Raw genomic sequence first — 22,024 nt, forward strand, 5'->3', positions numbered from 1 at the left:
GATCTGGGGGAGGTCTTGGGTCTCCGACGGAGGGGGGCTCGGGGTCTGGGTCTCCCGGCAGCGTGGGTCCGGGGGCAGAGTGGGCACTCTGGGTCCAGGTCTCCCGCGGGGGTGTCCGGGGAGAGGGGAGTCTCCCGGCGGGGGCGGAGGGGTCCGGGTCTCCCGGCAGAGTCGGTTCCGGGGGGAGCTCCCGGCGATGGGGGCCCTCCGGGTCTGGGTCTCCGGGGTGGGGGCGCAGCCACGCCGAAGGGACGCGAGGCCCCCAGGGCCGGGGCGGGGAACAAGGGCCGCACGTGGCGCAGGGAGCGGCCGGGCCGGGGGCCGCGCTCCGCCCCGGGGAGGGGCCGGGCTGCGCTGCCCAATGTGCGGAGGCGCCAGGCCGGGCGGGGCCCCCTGACGTGTCCCGGCCGCCCCGAGTGCGCGGCCCGCGCTGCCCGGCCGCTGTCCCGCGATGGCGCGATACCTCCGCGCAGTCCCCGCGCTCTGCCGCGCAGCCCCCGGCCTGAGCCGCCTCCCCGCCGCCCTGGCCCCGGTGCCGGGCGCGCTGCAGCCGCGGCGCCACTGTGAGTCCGGGGCGGCCCCGGGCGGGGGAAGGGCCCGGGGTGACTTGAAGGGCAGAGGCGGCTCCGGCCCGGCCGAGGGGAGCCGGGAGGGGCCCCGCCGCGCGCGTCCCTCGGGTGGGTCCCGGGTCCCGGCTGCTCCCCCGACGCTGCCGGCGACTTGGGCCGCCCGGGCTCTGCCCCGCCTAGCGGCGCTGGGTCCCCCGGGGGCTGCCCGGCCTTGTCCTGCGCGGGGGCTGGGTCTCCCCAGCCCTGCCCCGGGCGGCCCGGCGCTCGGAGCCCCCGCCCGGCCCCCAGCCCTGCTACTACGCCGGCCGGGGCCGGATCCGGATCCGGGTCCGCTGGGCATCCCGCGCTCCCCGCCCGACGTGCGGTGCTGGGAGCTCCGGCCCGGGGCGCGGCCAGCCCGGTGCCCCGCTGTCCGTCCGTGGCAGTCGCTGGCCCTGGCAGCAGCGGGGCTCCAGGGCGGGCTGGGACCCGCTCCCTCAGCTGGAGTGGGCGGGGTGTTTGCCCTGGGCCCGGGGCGCCAGCAGCTGCCCTCCCAGAATGGCTGCAGCTAGTGCGGGAGCTCAGGGGTTCGGGCCCGCCTGGGTCTTGCGGTGCAGCTGGGGCAGGGGACGTCTCGCTCTAGAGCCAAACGGGTCTGATCCGGCCTGGGAGCTCCCCGGGAGCAGTGGTCTAGACAGGCCCAGGCTGCAGCGCCGGATGCCTGGTCCTAGTAACCTGCGTTCAGAACAGGACACTGTTCTCCAGCCCCCCGCGCTCGGCCGGCCTGGATTCTGGGGGTCCTGCTGGCTGCGTCCTCTGGTGTGACCCAGGGCACCAGGCCTGGCTGTCTGGGCTGCAAATCTCGGGCACTGCTGGCGCCCAGCAGCGGGAAGCCGGTTCTGGGCTGTTCAGCTGGTGACCTGTGGGAAAGGAACCTGCTCTGCTAAGGTCATCCAAGGACTTCAAGGGCATCGGACCCTTGGGCCTGGCCTAGAGCTCTGGATTTCACGGGGCAGGAGGGGGAAGAAAGGGGCTTCCAAAAGCCTTGTGTGGGTGGCCCCTGCTGTGAATTCTGCCTTCCTCCCGCCCCCCTCTGGGCTGTGAAATGGAACAGGCCCCTTTGTGCCATGGCTGGCAGTGGGCCCGGAGCTGCCTGGGAAGGCGCTCGCCCTGCTAATGTAGAGATCAGCCCTGGGTCTCTCTCCCTGTGGCCATGTGGGTGGCTGGGCCTGGGTGCATTGCCCTGCTCTGCCCAGCTGCACTGTGTGCTGGAGATCAGCTGGCTTCTGCTGCAGCTTATGCGCTGGGAGTGAAAGGGCCGGTTTCTCACTCAGAAAGTCTGTGGCTTAGAGCTGAGAGCAGGGAGCTGGCAGCAGGCCCTGGGCTGGAGTCAGGATTAGAGTTTCCCAGCATGTGCTTAATTCACTTTCCCTTTAGACGGGATCAGCTGCTGCCCTGAATCCCAGGCAAGAATGAGCCTCACTGAGAGGCCGTTCATGTGTCCCTAGGTCACTGCCTGGGCGTGCGGAGCAGCGCTTTGCCCTTGGTGCCAGCTGGGGAGGGGAGGCGTGATGCCCCATTTGGCCAGGCAGAGTTTGGGCTGGCTGGGCTCCAGAGGCCCCCATCCCTGGGTGACTCATGCTGATGGAGGAGCCTGGCAATGTCTTGATGGGTTCCCTTGGGGCAGTTGGAGCTGGATCTGGCCCCTGACTATGGCGCTTCTCAGTTCAAGGAGCTCTGGCTACAACCCAGCGTGTTTGAATCAGGATGGGGAATTGCAGAGATAAACCCGGACAGGGCTCCCTCGGCTGGAGGCTGGGCTGCCCACCTCCCACGTGGCCACCTGCCCAGCCTGCGCTGCTGCAGGCTGGGGGCAGCTTGGGCTGGGCAGATGGCTGGGGTTGGGGGCTGCCTCTGCTCCCAGGTGGCAGGTGCTCTGACAGCCATGGTGCTTCTGCCTAGATGCTGACAAACGGATCAAGGTGGCCAAGCCGGTGGTGGAGATGGATGGGGACGAGATGACACGGATCATTTGGGAGTTCATCAAAGAGAAGGTAGTGCTGGGGGCAGTGGATGGTCTGCAGGGTCAGAGAGCTCTGCGGTGGCCCCCAGTGTGGCGTAGGACCCAGGCTCTGGGGAGGGGGATGAGACTCGTTTGCCCTCTGATGCTGGGTCCTCTGTGGGCGTGGTGACTGGACACACACCAGCAACTCAGGTCCATGCCCCCATCCCTGCTGCCTGTGGGCGAGCTGTCGGCTCCCGTTGCTGCTTCAGCAGCATAAACGTGGCCAGAACACAGGCTTTCTCTAGGTGGCTGTGGCTGGTGGGAGCACCGGGGTTTCTGAAGCTCCCAGGAGAGGATGCAGTCTTGCCCCATGGATCTCGGCTTCCCTCGATCCTGCTGCTGTCCCCAGCCAGGAAGCAGGTGTCTGAGAACCTCTCACCATGGGCTTTGCAGCTTCCTGTGAGAGAGAGCCCGGAAGTGGCCCCAGCTGCGGGAGGGGAGCGGCAGCACCAAGGCGGCGTCACTGTTTCCTACCCTCAGCCCCAGCGCGTCTGTACCGGGCAAGGGCGTGGCTCCAGGAGCAGTGTTCCCAGCCCCTGTGGCAGCTCGGACATAGCCCACTGGGCTGTCCTACTTCCTGGGTGCCAGTGTGTTCTGGGCACCCTGGCTCCCTGGTGCAGTGCCCCCACTGAGCACACCCTCTCCCCACCCTGTCCTCCAGCTGATCCTGCCCAACGTTGACGTGCAGCTGAAGTACTTCGACCTGGGCCTGCCAAACCGGGACCAGACGGACGACCAGGTCACCATCGACTCGGCGCTGGCTACCCAGAAGTACAGCGTGGCTGTGAAATGCGCCACCATCACGCCTGATGAAGCCAGAGTGGAAGGTGCAGAGGGCAGGCTGCCGGGGAGGGGCCAGACAGGGGACCCTGGGCAGTGAGCCCACATCTCACTATGGAGTGGGGTTCGGACTCCATGTGAGCTGGGCTTGGGGGGCTGGGCTGCTCTCTGTGGGGCACTTGCCCCCCCAGCCTCTGAGTTCTCATGCTGCCAAGAGCCCCTGGCTGGGGCAGGCAGAGGCACCTCTGTCTGCTCTGCCTCCTGACTGGGTCCCAGCACTGACCCCAGTCCAGACAGATGCTGTGGTTCTAGCAGTCCCTGGGCAGCATGACACCTACCCGTGCTGCTGCAGGGGCTGGCTTGGGGTTGGGCTGCCAGGATGCCTGGTGGCGGAGGGGGCTGTGTGTGGGGGGGGGGCGGGCCCATGGCACATCTTACCCCCCCTTGATTTTAGAATTCAGGCTGAAGAAGATGTGGAAGAGTCCCAACGGCACGATCCGAAACATCCTGGGCGGGACTGTTTTCAGGGAGCCCATCATCTGCAAGAACATTCCCCGCCTGGTCCCCGGCTGGTCCAAGCCCATCACCATCGGCAGACACGCCCATGGCGACCAGGTGAGCCTGCCACTGGGGGGCCTTGTGTGGGTGAGGGCAGCTGGATGGCGGCAGGCACTGTGTGCCCATGGCGCAGCAGGGGGCTGCTGGCAGCGACGGCAGGCGGGGGCTTGGAGTGGGTGGATGCAGAGGTTGCTGAGCATAACTCTTTGGCCTGTTCCTGTTCAGTACAAGGCCACGGACTTCGTTGTGGACCGGTCCGGGACGTTCAAGATGGTGTTCACCCCGAAGGATGGCAGTGCCGTGAAGGAGTGGGAAGTTTACAACTTCCCTGATGGGGGTGTTGGCATGGGGATGTACAACACGGACGAGGTGAGAGGCAGGCGGGCGCTGCCGGGGTGTTCTCCAGGCCTGGCACTGCAGGGAGGGCGTGGGCTGGGAGCAGCTGATGCTGGCAGCCCCTCTTGGCATGGGGCTGGGCCCTTCCTGGCTAGCAGGGCCCTGCCCGACTCCCCTTCTGGCCTAGCCCAGCCCTGCGTGTTCTGCTTGAGGAGCCAGCCCGCGGCTAATATGAGGGGTCTGGGCCGCTGTAGGCTGAGTGTGGGAGCCAAGCCCTGGCTGGGGGACGGGCTCCTCTCTCCCTTGGGTGTTGGCAGTTGGACTGAGTGACCTTAACACCCCCCCGGCCGCCCCCGCAGCTGGTGACTGACGCTGTCCTGCTCCTGCCTCGCCCAGAGCCCGTCTGGGGCTGCCTGGACCAGGCCAAAGGAAGCTGCCAAGAGACTCAGCTGCCCCCTCCCCTTCCCCGTGGCGCTGCAGCTGGCGCTGAAGGAGTCACTGGCCGGCCCTCCCTCCCTTGCAGTCTATCTCCGGCTTCGCTCACAGCTGTTTCCAGTACGCCAGCCAGAAGAAGTTGCCCCTCTACATGAGCACCAAGAACACCATCCTCAAGGCCTACGATGGGCGCTTCAAAGACATCTTCCAGGAGATCTTCGACAGGTACGGCACCACCTGTCCTGAGCCCTTCCCTGCGGAGTCCCTGAGCTGTTCCTCCTGGCCCCCCCCCTGCCCTGCTCCCTGCAGCGCCCCTGTTGGGGGGGCTGGCCCTGCCCTGCTCCCTACAGCGCCCCCTGCTGGTGGGGGCTGGGGCTGGCACTGCGCTCCTGCCCCGCTCCCTACAGCACCCCCTGCTGGGGGGGGGGGGGGGCTGGGGCTGGCACTGCGCTCCTGCCCCGCTCCCTACAGCGCTCCCTGCTGGGGGGGGCTGGCCCTGCCCCCCTGCCCTGCTCCCACAGTGCCCCTTGCTGGGGGCAGTGCCAGGGCCCCCCCCAGCCCTGCTCCCTACAGTGCCCCTGCTGGTGGGGGCTGGGGCTGGCACTGCCCTCCTGCCCCGCTCCCTACAGCGCCCCCTGCTGAGGAGGGCAGGACCAGCATACTGTATGGTAGCAGCCCTGCAGGAGTGGCTCTCTAGGGGCAGTCCAGGCTGGAGGCCAGGCCCTGGTGCTATTATTTCCAAGGCCCATTAAGCTGTTTATAGCCAGTGTCTAGAAGCAGCTGCCCTTGGGGAGATGCAGAGGGGTTTACGGGGTACCCATCACTGCACATCCTGTCTGAGCTGCGGGCGCTCTCTGGGTGGGGGCAGGGGCTCCTGGTGACCCTGCTCTCGGCTTCCCAGGCACTACAAGACAGAGTTTGACAAGCTGAAGATCTGGTATGAGCACCGGCTCATTGACGACATGGTGGCCCAGGTGCTGAAATCCTCTGGCGGCTTCGTCTGGGCCTGTAAGAACTACGATGGGGACGTCCAGTCGGACATCCTGGCCCAAGGTAATGCTGGGCAGAGGGGCCACCACATCCAGTCCCTGCTGTGGGGAGGGGCTGGGGGTTGGGGCCCTGCCGCTTGGCCTGGCTGAGGAGGGCAGCCTTGTGCCGGGGCATCTCCCTGCAGGATCTGCCAGTGCGGCCTCCCGGGACTTCTCCTGAGCAGACTCTGCCTCGTGTTCTAGGGTTCGGTTCCCTGGGCCTGATGACCTCCGTCCTGGTGTGCCCTGATGGAAAGACCATAGAAGCTGAGGCAGCCCATGGCACTGTCACCCGCCACTATCGGGAGCACCAGAAGGTGGGTGCCACTCCCCCAGCTCCCAGGCCCAGTGCAGTGTGTGGAGAGTCCGTGTTCACACTTTGGGAGAGGGAGGAGCTGGGGCCGGGGCCTGGCCTATGTTCCTGCCTGAGCCTGCCAGGTATGGGGTGGGATCTGGGGTCCCTCCCAACAGCTCTGCAGGGGGAGGCGGTTGCACTGTTCATTGCAGGCTGCTCAGAGCCTTGGGGTGCTGGGGTCAGGCCAGTGTCTCCCTGGCGCTAGGTGTTCTGATGCTCTGTCCCCCCACAGGGACGACCCACCAGCACTAACCCCATTGCTAGCATCTTTGCCTGGACGCGTGGCCTGGAGCACAGAGGCAAGCTGGACAGTAACCCGGATCTCATGACGTAAGCATTGCGCTGGAGCACCAGCCTGGGGGCAAGGGTGTAACTGTTTCCTGGAGACTGGAGCCTTGCTTCAGCTGTTGGGGGGCTGACACTCTCTTTGGGGCTAATGTGGCCTGCGACTGTACCAGGCCCTGGGTTGCTTGTGTGGAAGGAGCCTGGCTGGCCCCGTGTCAGGGTAACACGGCTCCTTGGCCAGCCCTGAGACCAGAGGGCCTTCAGGAGGACAGGCTGCAGCAGGGAGGGAAGTGGGGGTGTAGACTGTGACTGTGTTGTCTCTCCGCCAGGTTTGCTCAGACTCTGGAGAAGGTCTGCGTGGAGACGGTGGAGAGTGGAGCTATGACAAAGGACCTTGCAGGCTGCATCCATGGGCTCAGCAAGTGAGTGACTCACGGGGGGCTCTGATCACACACTGCACTGCTGCCCCTGCTATCCAGCTCCCACCTGCTGCCCTCCAACCCCAGGGGCCCTTCAGCACCACCAAAAGGCCAGTGCTGCAGGGGGTGGGTGATATCTTTGTCCCAGCTGGCTCTGCACCCCCTGCACCCTGAGCTGTCGGGCTTGTGGGGGTGCTCTTGTGCTGGGAATTGGGACAGGATGGGGCCCCTGTGCTCCATGGCTCAGGGAGGAGCTGGAGGCTTGACTCTCACACAGCAGATACAGTGGGGTCCCTGCTCTTGCTGCCATGTGGGGCAGGAGGCTGCAGGGGCCTGTGGCCCGCCCTGTCAGTCAGGCCAGACTCCCCAGGGGCTGTGCTGGCAGTGGGAGAGGCTGCTGGGGCAATCCCCCCTGACCCTCTGCCCTTGTCTTTCAGCGTGAAACTGAACGAGCACTACATGAACACCACGGACTTCCTGGACACAATCAAGAACAACTTGGACAAAGCCCTGGGCAAGCAGTAGAGGCGAGGGGCTGCTCGGTGTGGGGGCAGGGGTGTCCGTCCATCTGTAGCAGCACCAGAGCCAGGCGGTTTACCTCATTTTTAACATATAGGAGCTAATGCTGCTCTGAGCTCATGGACTGGGCCCAGGAACACTGGGATTAGTTTTTATAACATGTTTTTTAAAGTATTTCTAGGAGCGCGAGGGCCAGGGGCTTGTGGCCAGGCCTGGCCAGCGCTGCCAGTCGTGTGCTTAATTTATGTAACCTCCTCTGACCTCATGGTGCCAAGTGTAGCTAATAAATCTCTTCACCCAGCTGCCCTCCTGCTCTCTGCTGCCCAGAAAGGGTTAACAGGTCACTGGCAAGTTGCAGCTACTCCACACCCCCATGGTTGCCTTGCTGGTCCCTGGTGGCACATTCCCCTCTGTCCCCCTGGGCTGGGCTGCGAGGCCTAGCAAGCTCCCACATTCGCCTGCAGGGCCAGGCCTGGGAGATCACTCTGGTAAAGGCTGTTACTTAGAACGATTGTTAAACAGCTCTCCCAGGGAGGGAACTGCAGTGCACCTGAGGGCGTTGCCTGCATGAGACCAGTGCCTGTGCTGTGCACGCAGTGCAGTGACAACAGGAGCTGTGCGCACTGCTGCTGTCGTCCGCTCAACCTGCATCTCTGCCCATGGGCCAGGCCTGCCTGTGAGGGCTAAGAGCAGCTCACCTAGAAGAGGCTGTGTAGAGCGAGCAGCCTGCTTCACCTTCCCTCTTCTGGGCTCAGCTGTGCTTCAGGGTGAACACTGCAGGCTGGACAGGTGCTGGCTGGTAAGTGGGGACACAGGTAGCTTGCAAGGGGAGAGGAGCACCCCAGACCCTGCAAAGAACATAGACCAGCAGTGGCAGCTAGGGCTGAATTGCTACCTAGTTCTTGGGCAGCTTTGAGAGTCCCTCAGCATTGTTGTGGCAGGTGGAAAAGCGACCTCAAAGCTGAAGCTGCCAGTGGTTGAGCTCCCCCAGCAGGCCCTGGCCAGGGCATTGCTCAGCAGGCTAGGTTAGCTTGGCTGTGGACTAGCCCCTGCCCCTCCCCCCAGAGCATGGGGGGAGCTGCATGCTTACCCTCCTGCTGGGGCCTGGTCCCTCTGTGCTTGCACCGGGCCAGGGCCACATAGTCCTGAGCTGGCAAAGTCTCTTACCATGTGTTCAGCCCTGGAGCCCTCAAAGAGTGGCTGCCCTGCCTGGCGCCAGCTCGCATGGGGCCTGCCTTGCTTGGACCATAACTCTAGCCTTGACTGCTGCCCCAAGCCCATGCAGGGGACAGCATGGAGGTAGGGTCTCTGCTTCTCCCCCCAGGCTACCCTCTCCAGCCCAGCAGCCAGTGCTGGGCTTTGCCTCCTTCATTGCTGTTTCCACACAGCTCCAGCCTCTGCCCTCACTCCAGGCCTTACTGGATCTTGCACTTTAGGGCAGCGCTGGCTCCTGGGGACACACCCCCAGGGCAGGTTCCTGCACCTTTTGGGCCATTGACTTTTAGCAGAGATGTCACTCCTGCTGGGCTGGGCTGGGCTGGAGCCCGGAGTTCCCCGTAACAACCCCAGCTCCTGCCCCCAGGGTTAACCTCCTTGGCACCACTGCCTGGGGGGGCTGGGCCTCTGCAGTTACTCCAGCCACAGGGCAGAACTCCCCTCCCCAAGCAGCAGACTGGGGAAGTGACAGTGCCTTCCACCACCACTACCCTCCCCTCGGGTTCTCTAGGCCTGTCTTCATGGGCAGCAGGCAAACACGGTCACTTTCCTTCATGGAGTGACAGCAACTCAGGGTCCCCATGCAGGATGTGCTCTCCCCTGGGAGCCCTGCACCCCCACCTCACACATGCATTATACAGCTTTACAAAGGAAGGTGGTTGGATTTATCCTTTAACCGCTCAGCACACCTGAAAAAAATAAATTACTTTCAAAATACCACCATTTCTCAGCTTTGTACAGGTCTGTCCTTTAAACACAGTGCCCAGCCCCAAGCCTCCCCCAGGGGTCGGTAAGAAAATATTTTGTGTGTACAGGGCTGGCCCCTAGCTCTGCTTTGCAGCAGCACCTCTCCCTCCCGCTCCTGGGTGACACCAGAGCAAGTGTTCCTGGCCCCAGGGTGGGCTAAGGGAGGAGAGCAAGAGAGCCCCCCTGTGCATGGCTGCTTCATGGGGTGGGCCTGGCTGCAAGGTGAGTCCAAGTGTCTCCTAGGCAGGATTGGGCTGCAGTCCCCACCACAGCAGACTAGGGAGGAGGTAGAATATAATTAATGCTCAGCAGGTTCTGGACCAAGTCTTTCCCTACCTGGGGCTTCAAGTATGGGGGCCAGAGAGCATCTCTTCTGGTGCCCCCTGGGGCAGAGCCCAGGAGCCAGAGCTCCCTCCCAGGGCCCCAGCCTGAGCACTATGCTCACAGTGCACCGCCGAGACCGCAGGCAGGAATGAACACAGGGCTCTCGGCTCTTCCCCTGGGTGGGGTGGGGGGGGGGAGAAAGAGGCCCTGATAGAGGATGACCCAGGTGAGAGGCCTGCCGGCTCACTACAGCCTGGACAGTCTCAGGAGCCAGGGGCTCGGTATGTCACCTCTGTGGGCTGGTGGCTGAAGGCTCCTGCAGCCCAGCTTTGGTCTGGCATGGCCAGGGCTCAGAGCCACCCCCGTTTCCTCCTTCACCATGGAGTGTCAGCTTCCCTGGGCTCAGCCAAGCGCCATGGGGCAGCCCTGCTGAGTCTGGCTTTTGGTTCTGGATGCTGCAATGGGAGACAGGAGCTTGTTTTCCCCATGTCACTCCCTCTCACAACCCTGCACCTGGCTGGGCCTGGCCCCCGTCTCTCAGCTACAACATGTTGTAATAGGCCATTTCCTTCATGGCCTGCTCTGTCAGGGCATTCTCGTCCGGGGGGTTGCCCACTCCTGCGTAATCATAGGCGTTCTCCTCATCATACTCCTCCATTTCCTGCTGGGCATCCAGCTCCGTGTGCTCTGCCCTGGTCAGTTCCATCATGGGATCTGGGAACAACACAACACGTGTGTGATGTGGGGTGGAGTGAGCATGGCCCAGCAGCGCACCCAGGGGCAAGGTGTTTCTGGCACCCACCTACCTTGGAGAGCTGGTCCCAAACCCTCAGGACTGCACAGTGGGCTGGGGAGCTAGACAACCGTCTCTGATGCTCCTGGGAGGTGGGGCTTTCACGTTAGCGGACAGCCGGGGGGTAGGGGGGAACGCTGTCATGCCTGCCCAGAGCTGGTCTGCCAGGAAAAGGGGGCAAAGGAGGCAGCCCCTCCCCTCATGTCCTGACCCACACCGGCAAGGTCTCTTCAAGGCTCTGGAGCAGTGGCAGGTGGCTTTGCTCTCTGGGGCCCAGACTTCGTAACACTGTGCCTGAGTGCCAGGCAGCACGGGTGTGCTGTGTCCCAGCTGGCTCACACGCCCAGTGGGACACTGGCTACCCCATAGCGTGCTGCTGTCTCTGGGGCAGAGTGATTACAGCAGGAGACACGAGCAAGCACCCCAGGTATAATGCGCTTCTGGGGCCATGCAGATGGTTTTCCAATTGCAGCAGTATAGCAGAATCTCAGCTTTCGCTAACGTGTGTACAGCACTAGATGAGAACCCATGACCCAGGCACAGCCCATGGAGGGAGGCTGCAGTTAGCTTGAAACAACAGCTCTGAGCTGCAGGGGTCCCACTGGAGGCTAGAGTCTGAACACTAAATACTGACAATTAAATGTCAACATCGTTAGCTATTTCACTGCAGAATCAGCCAGCTAAAGCATCTTGCCATCCCTGGGGGAGGGAGAGTCAGAGCTTGGGAATACAGAATTCCAGCCCCTAACAAAGTCACCTCAGCCCCGCCAAAGGGAGGGGACGGCGGAGATGCACCCTTGATACTACCAGAAGCCTCAACTGCCAGCTTCCACCTGACAGCCTCTGTGCTGCAAGGACGTGTGTAGGGCATCGCACTCACACGCTGTGACCCAATGGAGGGCTAGCGACAGCCTGGGTTAGTATGGGACTTGCAGAGGGACCCGTTGTGCAGCCCAGCTCCTCAAGCTAGCGTGTTGCCAGAGAGCAGCAGGGTTTGGCCAGATCTCTTGGCAGGTGCCCTGTCAATGCTGGATTCCTCTCCCCGGCCAGGAGCCCCAGCAGGCCGCCACACGCACCTTGGCTATCCAGGCTGATGTCCAGGACCCCGTGTTTGACCTTCATATGCCGGCTCAGGTTGCCTTTCAGGTTGAACTTGCTGGAGCAGTAGGGGCATTTGAAGGGTTTGCTCCCTGCGTGCAGGTGCATGTGTCCCAGCAGGTTGTACATGCGGTTGAAGGACTTCCCACAAACCTGGGAACAGGCCACCGGTTAGCCAAGCCCCATCCCGTCACTGCCCCCACCGCCAGCCGTCTTAAGGGTCTGGGCTTTCCAGCAAGCCCTACAGATTGGCTACCCCTGTCTTTTCCACATAGACCTGAACTAGCCGCTCACATTCCGTCTCATCCCTCTGCCCGCACCCCCCTTCTGGTCCCAGGCTGGCGAGACTGGGTGTGAATTTTAGTGCTCATGGAAGTGAGGGGCTCAACACGGGTACATGCACTTCAAACTCCCCTCCCAGCTTTGCCGACAGGCCCCAGTGCGGAGCTGCGGCCCCTGCTATCCCGGAAGAGAGACTGCAAGCCAGGCTGAACTGTTGATGCGCTTCGGATATGGGGGCTGCGGGTATGGGGGCGCTGGTGCCCTGCAGAGGTGAAGCATGGGCATGTCAGCCCCAATGAGGGGGCCACCCCCCAGAAGGATTTTGGAGGCTCCCAGAGGATACCTTGCATTTGAATGGCTTCACCGGCGAATGCACGATCATATGGGTCTTGAGGGTCTGCTTCTGCACGAAGGTCTTGAAGCAGATGTGACACTGGTATGGACGGACGCTGGTGTGTATGAGCATGTGCCGCTTCATGTTGGCCTGCAGGGTGAACTCACGCCCACACACCTCACACTTGAATTCTTTCACACCCTGAAAGGGTCACAGGAATTGTGAGCATGATGGGAGCATACTGAAGAATACCACACAAATGGAAGCCAACTGTCTGAAGTGGAGTGTGCATATTTAGTGGGGACCAGCTCAAAGGACTGCGGGGACCCCCCGCCGCCAGTCCATTCAACAGGAGGCTCCCTGCATGGAGCACAAGAACGCCTCTGACCAGCTCAGGCACGTTCAGCAGCTCATCAGTCTCCCCCAGTGACCGTGAGGGGCATGGAGCAGAGACCAGGGGATCTAAGGACTTGCCTCTGCTCCTGAGAAACTGCTGTACAGGACACAGAGCATAAGGAACAAAGGGTCAGTGCGACCAACTTGTCTGCACTTCCTTCAAAATCTTTCCTGTTTCCTCACCCACCCCAGCCTTCTCTGCCTTCTGCATAAACAGACACAGGGATCCCCCAAAGCCCATCCACCTTCCCTGCGAGCTGAGCCCAGGGGCCAGAGAGCCTGTGTGGGGAATCCTGCCCCCGCCCTTACTCCTGGCTCCCCCTCAGCGGAGCAGGAAGTGCCTCTGGGTACCTTCGGCACCTCCTTTGGCAGGAGAGCAAGAACCATTCCCTTTGGGCCTGGGCTGCAGGTGCCCCAGCTGGCTGGAAACTCCTGGCCATTCCAGTGGACAGGGCATGGCCAGGGCAGAACGCAGACTGCTAAACCCTGCCTGAGCCCTGTGGACAGACCTGGCCGGCTCTCTGGGGAAGGGGCGCTGGGAACGAGGGGCAGACTGGGCTCTAAGAGTGTTGCATTCTGCTTTGCACACAGGCTGAGCTGGGAGAATTGCTCCCCCTAAGAGGCAGAAAACACTCCAGTCTCAGGGCCAAAGTCAGAGTGACAGAGTGGCCGGACAGCCCTCCAGCACCCATATTGCACTGTCCCCGCCCCATAAGCAGGGAAGGCAGACCCCAGAGTCTCCCCCACAAGGGAAAGGAGGTCACACAGGCCCCTGGGAACTCAGATGTCCTTTTGTCCTACCGACCAATGAGTCATCAACGCAAACCCAACAGGCAGCTCGAAGGGCTAGATCCCTGCCTAAGCCCGACCCCCGATCGGGACAGTCAAAGCTCTAAGGAACTGAAATCGTCTCCTCCCCCGGCCCCTGCTCTCTGGGGCAGGGAAAGGCCTCGGGCTCAGCGGCTGCTCGCACCTTGTGCGTGAGCGAGTGTTGCTTGAGGTGGTGGATCTGGCTGAATTCCATGCCGCACTCGGTGCAGACGAAGGGCCGGACGTTCTGGTGCTTCAGCATGTGGTTCTGCAGCTGGCTGCGGTAGTGGAAGGACTTGCTGCACTCCAGGCACTGGTAGAGCGTGGGCCCCTGGTGCGTGGAGAGGTGGCGCTTGAGCTGCGTCAGCGTGGAGAAGTCCAGCCCACACTCCACACACACGTGGCAGCGCCCGTTCTCGTGCTTCACCTCGTGGGCCTTCAGCTCGCTGGGGTAGGCGAAGCCCCGCCCGCAGAAATGGCAGCTGTAGGGCTTGATGTCGCTGTGCAGCAGCATGTGCCTCTTCAGGTGGCTGGTCTGCGTGAAGGCTTTGCTGCACACGTCGCACTTGTGGGGCCGCGTGCCCTGGTGCGTCAGGAGGTGCGTCTGCAGGTGGCTGGGCTGCTTGAAGAGCTTGCTGCAGTGCGGGCAGGAGTGGGGCTTGATGCCGTTATGGCCCAGGATGTGCGTCACCAGGTTGTACTTGGAGGTGTAGGATTTCTCGCACATGCGGCACTGCCAGCGCTTCTGGCGGTCCCCCGCCTCCACCAGGTAGGAGTCATCGATCTGCACGTTGATGTCCAGCCGGTCCAGCTGGGCCTTTTTGTTGTGCTCAGTGTTGACTCCAGCTGTGTCTGCATCAAAATCCACTGGCTCCTGCCACGCAAAGCCCTGCTCGCTCTTCCCCTGCTCTGGCGACTCCAGCGACGCAGCGTTCGCCTCGAAGCTGCACTCGCTTCTGAGGGCCTCTGGCCCTGTGCCTGCCGGAGCCCCGCCCATGCTGGCCTCAGCGTAACCGAGCTGGACAGGGTCTGGACACCTGTGCTCGTAACTCCCCAGGCCCACCTCCTGCCGCACGTGTCTGCGCAGATGCCGCAGGCGCCGAGGCTTCCTGCCAAAAGCACTGAGGTCAATCATCTTCATGGCACTGCTCTGCACGGTCTTCTCACAGCTGGACTCCTCGAGGCTGGGCGGGTGGCTGCTCTGCGTCTCCTCCTTGCTGTCGCCAGGGACGGGCACTTCGTACACCACCTCCTCCTCCGCACCCACAGGGTTTTCATACTTGACCTTGGGCACCAGCCTCACCGGGGGCCGCTTCCTCCTCCGAGTATGTTTTTCAAATGGAGTCTCTGCCTCCAGCTCCTCCTCCTCTGGTGCCTCGGCTGGGACGCAGCCTTCCTTCTCCAGCCTGTAAGCGCTTTCCGGATCTTCTGGTTCCACAGTGGCAGTGTCTGCAAGCTCATTTCCTAGTCCTGGAAAGAAGCCTCCGGGGCTGATGGTTGCGCCGAAGAGCTCGTTCTCGGACACCAAGCCCAAGACAGCGGCCTGTGCCAGGGACAGCACCACCACCGCATCCGTTTGAGTTCCAGAGTCAGTGAAGCGTTCCATCTCTCACCCCACGGCTAGGCTGTCATGGCTGCAGGAACAGAGAGGAGGGCTCGTTAACCTTTGTCAGAGCTGCATCCCACCCCACAAGCCCGGTGCCTCGAGAAGCCGGTCTGCTGTCATTGTGAGTGGCAGCACGGAGGTGCTGGCTAGCAGCCACGCCCTGATCATTGCTCTGGAACAGCAGCTTGGCTAACGAGCAGAGACCAACCTTATCAAGAGCAACCACTGATTCTGGGTGCCCAACTTGGAACACCTGGGCCTGATTTTCAGAGGTGCTGAGCGCTCCACTCCAGATGAAGCCCCTGGGAGCTGTGGCACTGAGCCCCTCAGAAAAATCAAAGCCCATGTTAAGATGTAGGCCCAAGAGGTAGCAGTCCCTGGGGCAAACTGAGTCCTTTGGGTGTTTCATGAACCCCAGCGCGACCTTTCATTAGTGTTCTGTGCCAGCTTAGCCTGATGGACTGGTCTGAGGTCTGGGCTTCCAGTGGTGGGGTGAGGGAGATGCAGTAAAACCTCAGCTTCCCCCAATCCCCTTAACACCTCATTCTGACAGGGGACCCCAGGGCAGGGTTCAAGGAAGGGTCAAGAAAGCAAAATGTGTGAACGGTTTGTGAGCTGCCGTAAGGTCCTTTCTCCCACAAGGCAGGGCGAGGGGAACACAGCACTGCAAGGGCCAGGGAGCCGAGGGACTCAGCCCGAACCCACTGGGAAGTGCCCCAGTGCACCCGTACTAGGGGGATTTTCTGTTTAGGTTCCCCAGCGTGTTCCTCCCGCAGGGGCCGGTGCAGAGGGCAGCATTCCCAGGCAGGACTCTCCGTACAGGAGCCAAGCCGGCCCAGGTTGCTGCTGCCTCCCTTGCTCAGTGGCAGATGTCTCTACTCTCTCTAGCTTTTCAGCCTCTGTTTCCTTGCAGCCCTCTCCACCTCCAGGCTGGGGGCCTCCGCTTTCCCTCTGGCCGTCATTAACTGCCCCCCTCCCTTGGGTCAGAGTTTCCCCAGCAATGAGTGTGCCTGGTTTTAAGGGAAGTTCACTTGTTTATATTTTCTCTGGTTTCCTTCCCCTCAGCTGCACGTCCAGGGCCTGCGCTGGCTGCAGATTGATAACCACTGAACAGAAGACAGAGAGGGTCATAGAGCTAATTACAGTAACCAGAAGTGCTTCTGAAATTAGTAAAATAAAGACAGGGTACTTCTAAGGGTACGAGTGGCTGAGATACAGCAAGACAGCACCCAGCAGGCCCCAAAGTTACCATGCTTGAAAGGATCCAAACTCACATGGCCCCTGTACTAAAGTGTCTGATCTCTCCCCAAGTATGTATGCTCCCAACACCCCTGCAGGCAGGGCAGGGCTGTCAGCCGCATCGTACAGAGGGGACCTCTGAGGCCCAGAGACAGACTAACCTGCCTAAGCTCACACAGGGTATCTGTGGCAGGGCCTGGCACTGAACCCAGATCGTCTGAGCCCTTGTCCTGTGCCCTGACCTCCAGACTTCCTGGTAAAACTGGCCCAGGGGCTCTCTGAATCGCCTGGGGGCATTTGTAACGAATCTGGGAACACTAGGCAGGTTCTAGAGGACTGGGAAAAAAGCCGATGTGCCAATATTCCAAAGAAGGACAAATGGCTGCTGTGGATAGCGGCAGGCCAGCCAGCCGGGTGTCAGTTCTGAGCACACTCATGGAAAGGCTGATACAGAGGGTAGTCAAAGAATTACATGATGGGAGCATAATTCATGCCAGTCACTAGAGTTTTTATTGGAAAATAAGGTCTCGTCAATCTCTCATTTTTAAGGAGATTACAGTTTGGGTCAGGGGTAGGCAGCCTATGGCATGCGAGCTCAGCATTTTAATTTCATTTTAAATGAAGCTTCTTAAACATTTAAAAAACCTTATTTACTTTACATACAAAAATAGTTTTTAGTTATATATTATAGACTTATAGAAAGAGACCTTCTAAAAACGTTCAAACGTATTATTGGCATGCGAAACCTTAGAGTGAATAAAGGAAGACTCGGCACAGCACTTCTGAAAGGTTGCCGACCGCTGGTTCGGGTGAGAAAAGTGACACTGCTGACATAACATACGTTGGCTTGGTCCCACCGACAAAAAAAATAGAAACAAAAATTTACATATTGAGGTTTATAGTGGGGTCCTGTGAGGATCCGCTCCCAGCTCAGCATTAGTCTGTCTCTTTAGCCGAGAGACGGAAGAAGTTATACAGTAACTGCTTGTCAAATTGGCAGAGGACATAAAAATGAGTGAGTGGTAAATAATGACAGGGACAGGCCAGTTATAGAGGCTGCCCTGGATTGCTTGGTAAATGGGGCTCATTTCAGCAACCTGTGTTTTAACCCAGCCATACTCAAATTCATGCATCGTGGCCCAAAGACCAGAGGTCACGCTTACAAGACGGGAGGCAGTACCCTGGAATGCAGGGCATCGAGAAGGCGTAACGGGAGCTAGCCAAGTGAACACACGTTCTCAGTGCAGTGCTGCAGCTGAGAGCAAACCCAGCACTTGGATGCTTGAATATGCAGAGGAATATTAAGGAAGAGCTGGACAGTGGGGTTTGCCTTGTCAACATTAGTGAGCCCACCAGTAGATACAGGCTCCAGTTCTGGCATTCACACTTGGAGAGAGCTCAGAAGAGAGTGACTGAGAAGGATCTGAGGTCTGGAAACCTGCTGTAAAGAGAGTGAAGAAACTCAGTCTAGTGTAGCCCAGAGAAGGCAAAGAGGGACTTGAGAACATAAGAACGGCCGTACCGGGTCAGACCAAAGGTCCATCTAGCCCAGTATCTGTCTACCGACAGTGGCCAATGCCAGGTGCCCCAGAGGGAGTGAAGCTAACAGGCAATGATCAAGTGATCTCTCTCCTGCCATCCATCTCCATCCTCTGATGAACAGAGGCTAGGGACACCATTCTTTACCCTTCCTGGCTAATAGCCATTTATGGACTTAGCCACCATGAATTTATCCAGTTCCCTTTTAAACACTGTCATAGTCCTCGCCTTCACAACCTCCTCAGGCAAGGAGTTCCACAAGCTGACTGCGCTATGTGAAAAAGAACTTCCTTTTATTTGTTTTAAACCTGCTATCTATTAATTTCATTTGGTGACCCCTAGTTCTTGTATTATGGGAATAAGTAAATAACTTATCCTTATCCACTTTCTCTACATCATAATTGTATATACCTCTATCATATCCCCCCCTAGTCTCCTCTTTTCCAAGCTGAAGAGTCCTAGCTTCTTTAATCTCTCCTCATATGGGACTCTCTCCAAACCCCTAATCATTTTAGTTGTCCTTTTCTGAACCTTTTCTAGTGCTAGAATATCTTTGTTGAGGTGAGGAGATCACATCTGTACACAGTATTCGAGATGTGGGCGTACCATGGACTTGCTCAGGATCTTTAAATGCCTACGTAGGAAGGAGATTTCTGATAGCAGAGGGCTCGTTAATCGAGCCAGGAAAGACAGAACAAGGTCCCCTGGCTGGGAGCTGAAACTAGACAAACTCAGACTAGGAATAAGGTGCTGCTTTTTAAACAGTGAGAGGAACTAGCTACTGGAGGCGCTTCCCTAAGGAGCTGGTGGATTCTCCAGCACAAAGGCTTTAAATCCAGATTGATGCCTTTCTAAACCAGCGCTCTAGCTCAGCCAGGAGCGATGGGCTCAGGCAGAAAGGACGGGTGAAATTCTGGGCAGGGGTTTTGCGAAATCACACTACAGGAGCCTCTTTACAAAGAGCCCCAGGGAACTCAGCAGCATTCTACAAGGATGGTCCCAAGTCTGCCAGAGATACAACCCAGTCTCAAGTTCACCTTGCTAGAGGCCACAGCCCTGAATGTGACACTGCTTAGGGCCTGATCCTGTTCCCACTGCAACGAGGAGCAGATGCAGGTGCTTTGCTTTTCCTGCTGGACACTACTGTTGCTCGTGCTGTTCCGTGACCACTAGAGAGAAGACGTGTGGAGCCCAGCTCCACAGGCAGGGAGGAGGAAGTGTTCGGAGCACAGAGAGGTGCTCACAACCGGACCAACCCACTCAGGATGGAATTTACGCTTTTCAGCTTCACGTGCATCCATCTTCTTTCATTGCCCCTCCATCCTCCACCCCAAACGTACGTGTCCCTCTTCTCTCCCCAAAGTTTAACTAAAAATCACCACTCAGGAATTCAGCTGCCTTCAAACCAATACAGAAGGTTCAACATACAGTTTGACTATCCAGGGGGAAGACAAGCTGCCTGTGTGCTCGGAGTGCCACAGTCCCAGAGCTCTCTCTAAACTAGCTTGCAAGTCTAACATGCAGCACCTCTCCTCCCTACGTCGGGTCCAGGGCCTGCGCAGGGCTGCCTGCGCACGTATGCTCAGAACCCACAGAGGACTGAACTCCTCAGAGCTCTTGCCAAGCCAGGACCCAGAGTCTGCCATCGGAGACGTATGTGCTCTGCTAGTCTCCAGAGCAGCTGGGAGGCTGGTAAATTTGGACCAAGGCAAGTCAGCTGCGGATAAATTTCACCAGAAGTGGCAAAGAGTTTTAAGGGAGTTTGACAGCACCCGGCACTAGTTATCCAGCAGCCTTGCCTTGCTTACACACACTTTAGCATCAAAACAGAGACGGGAACCTTCTTCGAGCAGTCACCCATACACTGCACTTACAGCTGGAAAGACTGAAGGAGGCTGCCAGCTAGTAATTTCATAACTGCCATATGCAAGCCGAGGAACCTGGGATGGTGAAATACAGAGACTCTGCTGCAGAGGAAAGATGTGGGGCAGATGAGACACCTTTGCAGGTGAAAGCAGCAAAAAGAGTCCTGTGGCCCCTTATAGACTAACAGACGTATTGGAGCATGAGCTTTCGTGGGTGAATACTCACTTCGTTGGTGCAGGTGGTTTGCTTTGCATTCAGATCCACAAATCTCTTAGCACTCTGCAGCAGCAGCATTCCTTAGGGATTCAGGTCGCAGGGGACCGGGGCTGAGAAGTAGTTAAAGGGGGATAATGCCAAACAAAGCAAGCCAGAAAGTGTCAGATGGGGAAAGGAGGAGACAGCTAGAGACAGAAAAGAGCCAGCCAGCAAGAGAGGCCAACCCTCAGGTAGGCTGGGAAACAGACACATCAACACTCTCTTCAGCTCAAAAGCAGCTGTAACCCCAACCCAGCCCAATATATAATACAACCACATGCACAGCTCCCCTAAACCTTCCTCATTGGAGCCTGAGAAAACAGTTCCCTGCCCTACGTGCCTGGTTCCTCGAGACGTGTCACCCACATGTGCCCCAGATATCCGAGATCAGAATCTTCTTGCGTAGCAGTGTCCATTGGGACTATGCCTGCAGCCTAGGTGCCCTCCAGCACCCCATAACTGAAGGTTAAGGGGCCAGATGGCTGCAACTGCTCCCCAGTTTCTTTGCTAAAAAGGACCCAGATTGGCAAGGCCTCTGCAGTAGTGGGGAAAGAGGGCGGGTCATGGAACACATGTAGACAAACACACCTCAACCAACCTGTTACCTTAGGGTAAGTTAAGTAGTCTTTGAGCGATTGTCCACACATATTGCACCTCTGGTGACTCACATGCAGGGAAGCATGTCCTGCAAGGGGTGCTCGGCATCTGCTGGACTAATGACTGTGGGGCAGTGCTGCCAAAGCGGCTGTCAGATTTGGAGCCCCCACCCACGGAAGATGGGGCCTGGCATGCGGAAAGCCATGAATAAGCCTCTTGAGGATCCTGGCTGTGGTTAGGTGGCAGGAGACTGCAGCCTTCCACCAGAGGAGGGTGAGCAGAGTCCAGTGCACTCTGAGCTAACAGAGCCCCACCTGCCTTCAGGCAAGTGGGTAGTTGAGGATGGCAGTGAGGGGGCTTCAGAAGGGGAGAAGACAATTCTGTAGCTGAGCTGTAGAGAATCTCTTCCACGGCACAGCAAAGGTGAGCTCACTGGAGTCCTTCCAGCTGTGAGCTGGAAACAGGGTCTGGAGGGTAGGGCCAGGCCTTTTGCCTTGGACTGCAAGAGTCTGCCTGATGGGAGGCCATGTGGACTGGTTCACGAAGTCAAAGTACCAAAAATGCCTGCGCCATGCAGGGACTGCCCCAGTCACGAGAGCTGGGTCTTGTTTGATCTTCCTGAGGCGTCCTGGTACCAGAGGAACAGCAGGGCAGGCGTACATGCACCTCAGGCCCCATGGAATGAGAAAGGGGTCCGACGGAGAGCGGGACCAACTGCCCTGTGCCACTCCTTGGTCAGGTGGGATGTGCCACAGGGTTACAGTGGGGTGTCATGGAGAACAGATCCTAGCGTGACTTGACGGTGCTGGCTGAGGTGGTTTGCTAGAGTGTTCTGCAGATTGAGGAAGTGAAGAGCTACTGCTGAGACTTGGTGATTGCTGCACCAGTGCCCGTGAGGTCGCCTCCTGACACAGTGGTGGCACGTGAGCCCCCCATGTGTGTTGTTATAGCACACCATGTTGGCAGTGAGTTCTTGTCTTGTGGCACACTGAAGACCTGGCAGAATGCCTACACATGCCAGCCGAGGGCCCTCAGTCCTGGAACACTCCTGTGGGGTTAGCCTCCTGGAGAGGCCCGAGCTCCTTGCCTTTAATGTGCCCAGCCATGACTGCCCAGCCCTCAGCGAACATCTCGGGGTCATGAAGGGGCTGAGGGAGCGCGCTCTGTATTGGCAGAGAGACTTCCCCACGAGAAATCTGAGGGGTGCATCACGATATGGAAGTCGAGAGCTCAGATCTAGTCTTGAGGATCCAGCCATGGAATTATGGATGCCAGTCTCACCTTCCTGAACCCAAACTGACAAAGGTGTTGAATTGAAGATGCAGGATGGCGTGCCCCCCACCGTTCTCTCAGTTTCCTGGTTCAAGAGAAGTAGAACCCTCAGCCCAGGAACTCTACAGGCACGTCTTCCACTGCTGCAAGTTGCAGTAGGGAGTCCACTTCCTTCCTGAACAGGGTCTCATGAGATGGGTCCCCAAGGGGAAAGGGAGGCACTGGAACTCCCTTCTCTAGGATCTCCAGGACCCATTGAGTTGTCCCCTACCACCCCACAGTGGAATCCATACAGGGCTTCAAAGAATTACTATCCACACTCA

General features: G+C 59.3%; 2 protein-coding genes across 4 annotated transcripts in view; one reads left to right on the forward strand and one right to left on the reverse strand.

Moving 5' to 3' along the window:
* Positions 1-451: 451 nt before the first annotated feature.
* Positions 452-7,628, forward strand: IDH2 (isocitrate dehydrogenase (NADP(+)) 2). Its single transcript, XM_030577617.1, has 11 exons — positions 452-563; positions 2,511-2,602; positions 3,275-3,440; positions 3,848-4,008; positions 4,177-4,320; positions 4,811-4,947; positions 5,624-5,775; positions 5,955-6,067; positions 6,338-6,435; positions 6,720-6,812; positions 7,247-7,628. The coding sequence occupies exons 1-11, from the start codon at positions 452-454 to the stop codon at positions 7,332-7,334; spliced, it is 1,356 nt and encodes a 451-aa protein (XP_030433477.1). The 3' UTR covers positions 7,335-7,628.
* Positions 7,629-9,328: 1,700 nt separating this feature from the next.
* ZNF710 (zinc finger protein 710) overlaps positions 9,329-22,024 on the reverse strand; it is a 47,936-nt gene continuing 35,240 nt past the window's right edge. For 2 of the 3 annotated variants that reach the window (XM_030577613.1, XM_030577615.1), the window contains exons 2-5: positions 13,491-14,961; positions 12,131-12,322; positions 11,484-11,658; positions 9,329-10,328 (exon numbers count right to left, since the gene is read on the reverse strand). In XM_030577613.1, coding sequence (XP_030433473.1) covers positions 10,156-10,328; positions 11,484-11,658; positions 12,131-12,322; positions 13,491-14,933 — 1,983 coding nt within the window. In that variant the 5' untranslated portion in view covers positions 14,934-14,961 and the 3' untranslated portion in view covers positions 9,329-10,155. Of the gene's footprint in view, positions 10,329-11,483; positions 11,659-12,130; positions 12,323-13,490; positions 14,962-19,802; positions 20,166-22,024 lie in introns of those variants that run through there. The other variant, XM_030577614.1, reaches the window with a different exon arrangement.

The sequence above is a fragment of the Gopherus evgoodei genome, chromosome 10 (genome assembly GCF_007399415.2).
Source record: "Gopherus evgoodei ecotype Sinaloan lineage chromosome 10, rGopEvg1_v1.p, whole genome shotgun sequence".
Lineage (NCBI taxonomy): Eukaryota > Metazoa > Chordata > Testudines > Testudinidae > Gopherus > Gopherus evgoodei.

Excerpts from the sequence above, each read along its gene's own strand:
- IDH2 (XM_030577617.1), top strand. The coding sequence starts at position 452 with ATGGCGCGATACCTCCGCGCAGTCCCCGCGCTCTGCCGCGCAGCCCCC. Across the intron at positions 564-2,510 it reads GCTGCAGCCGCGGCGCCACT|ATGCTGACAAACGGATCAAG; the intron begins GTGAGTCCGGGG and ends GCTTCTGCCTAG. Across the intron at positions 6,813-7,246 it reads TGCATCCATGGGCTCAGCAA|CGTGAAACTGAACGAGCACT; the intron begins GTGAGTGACTCA and ends CTTGTCTTTCAG.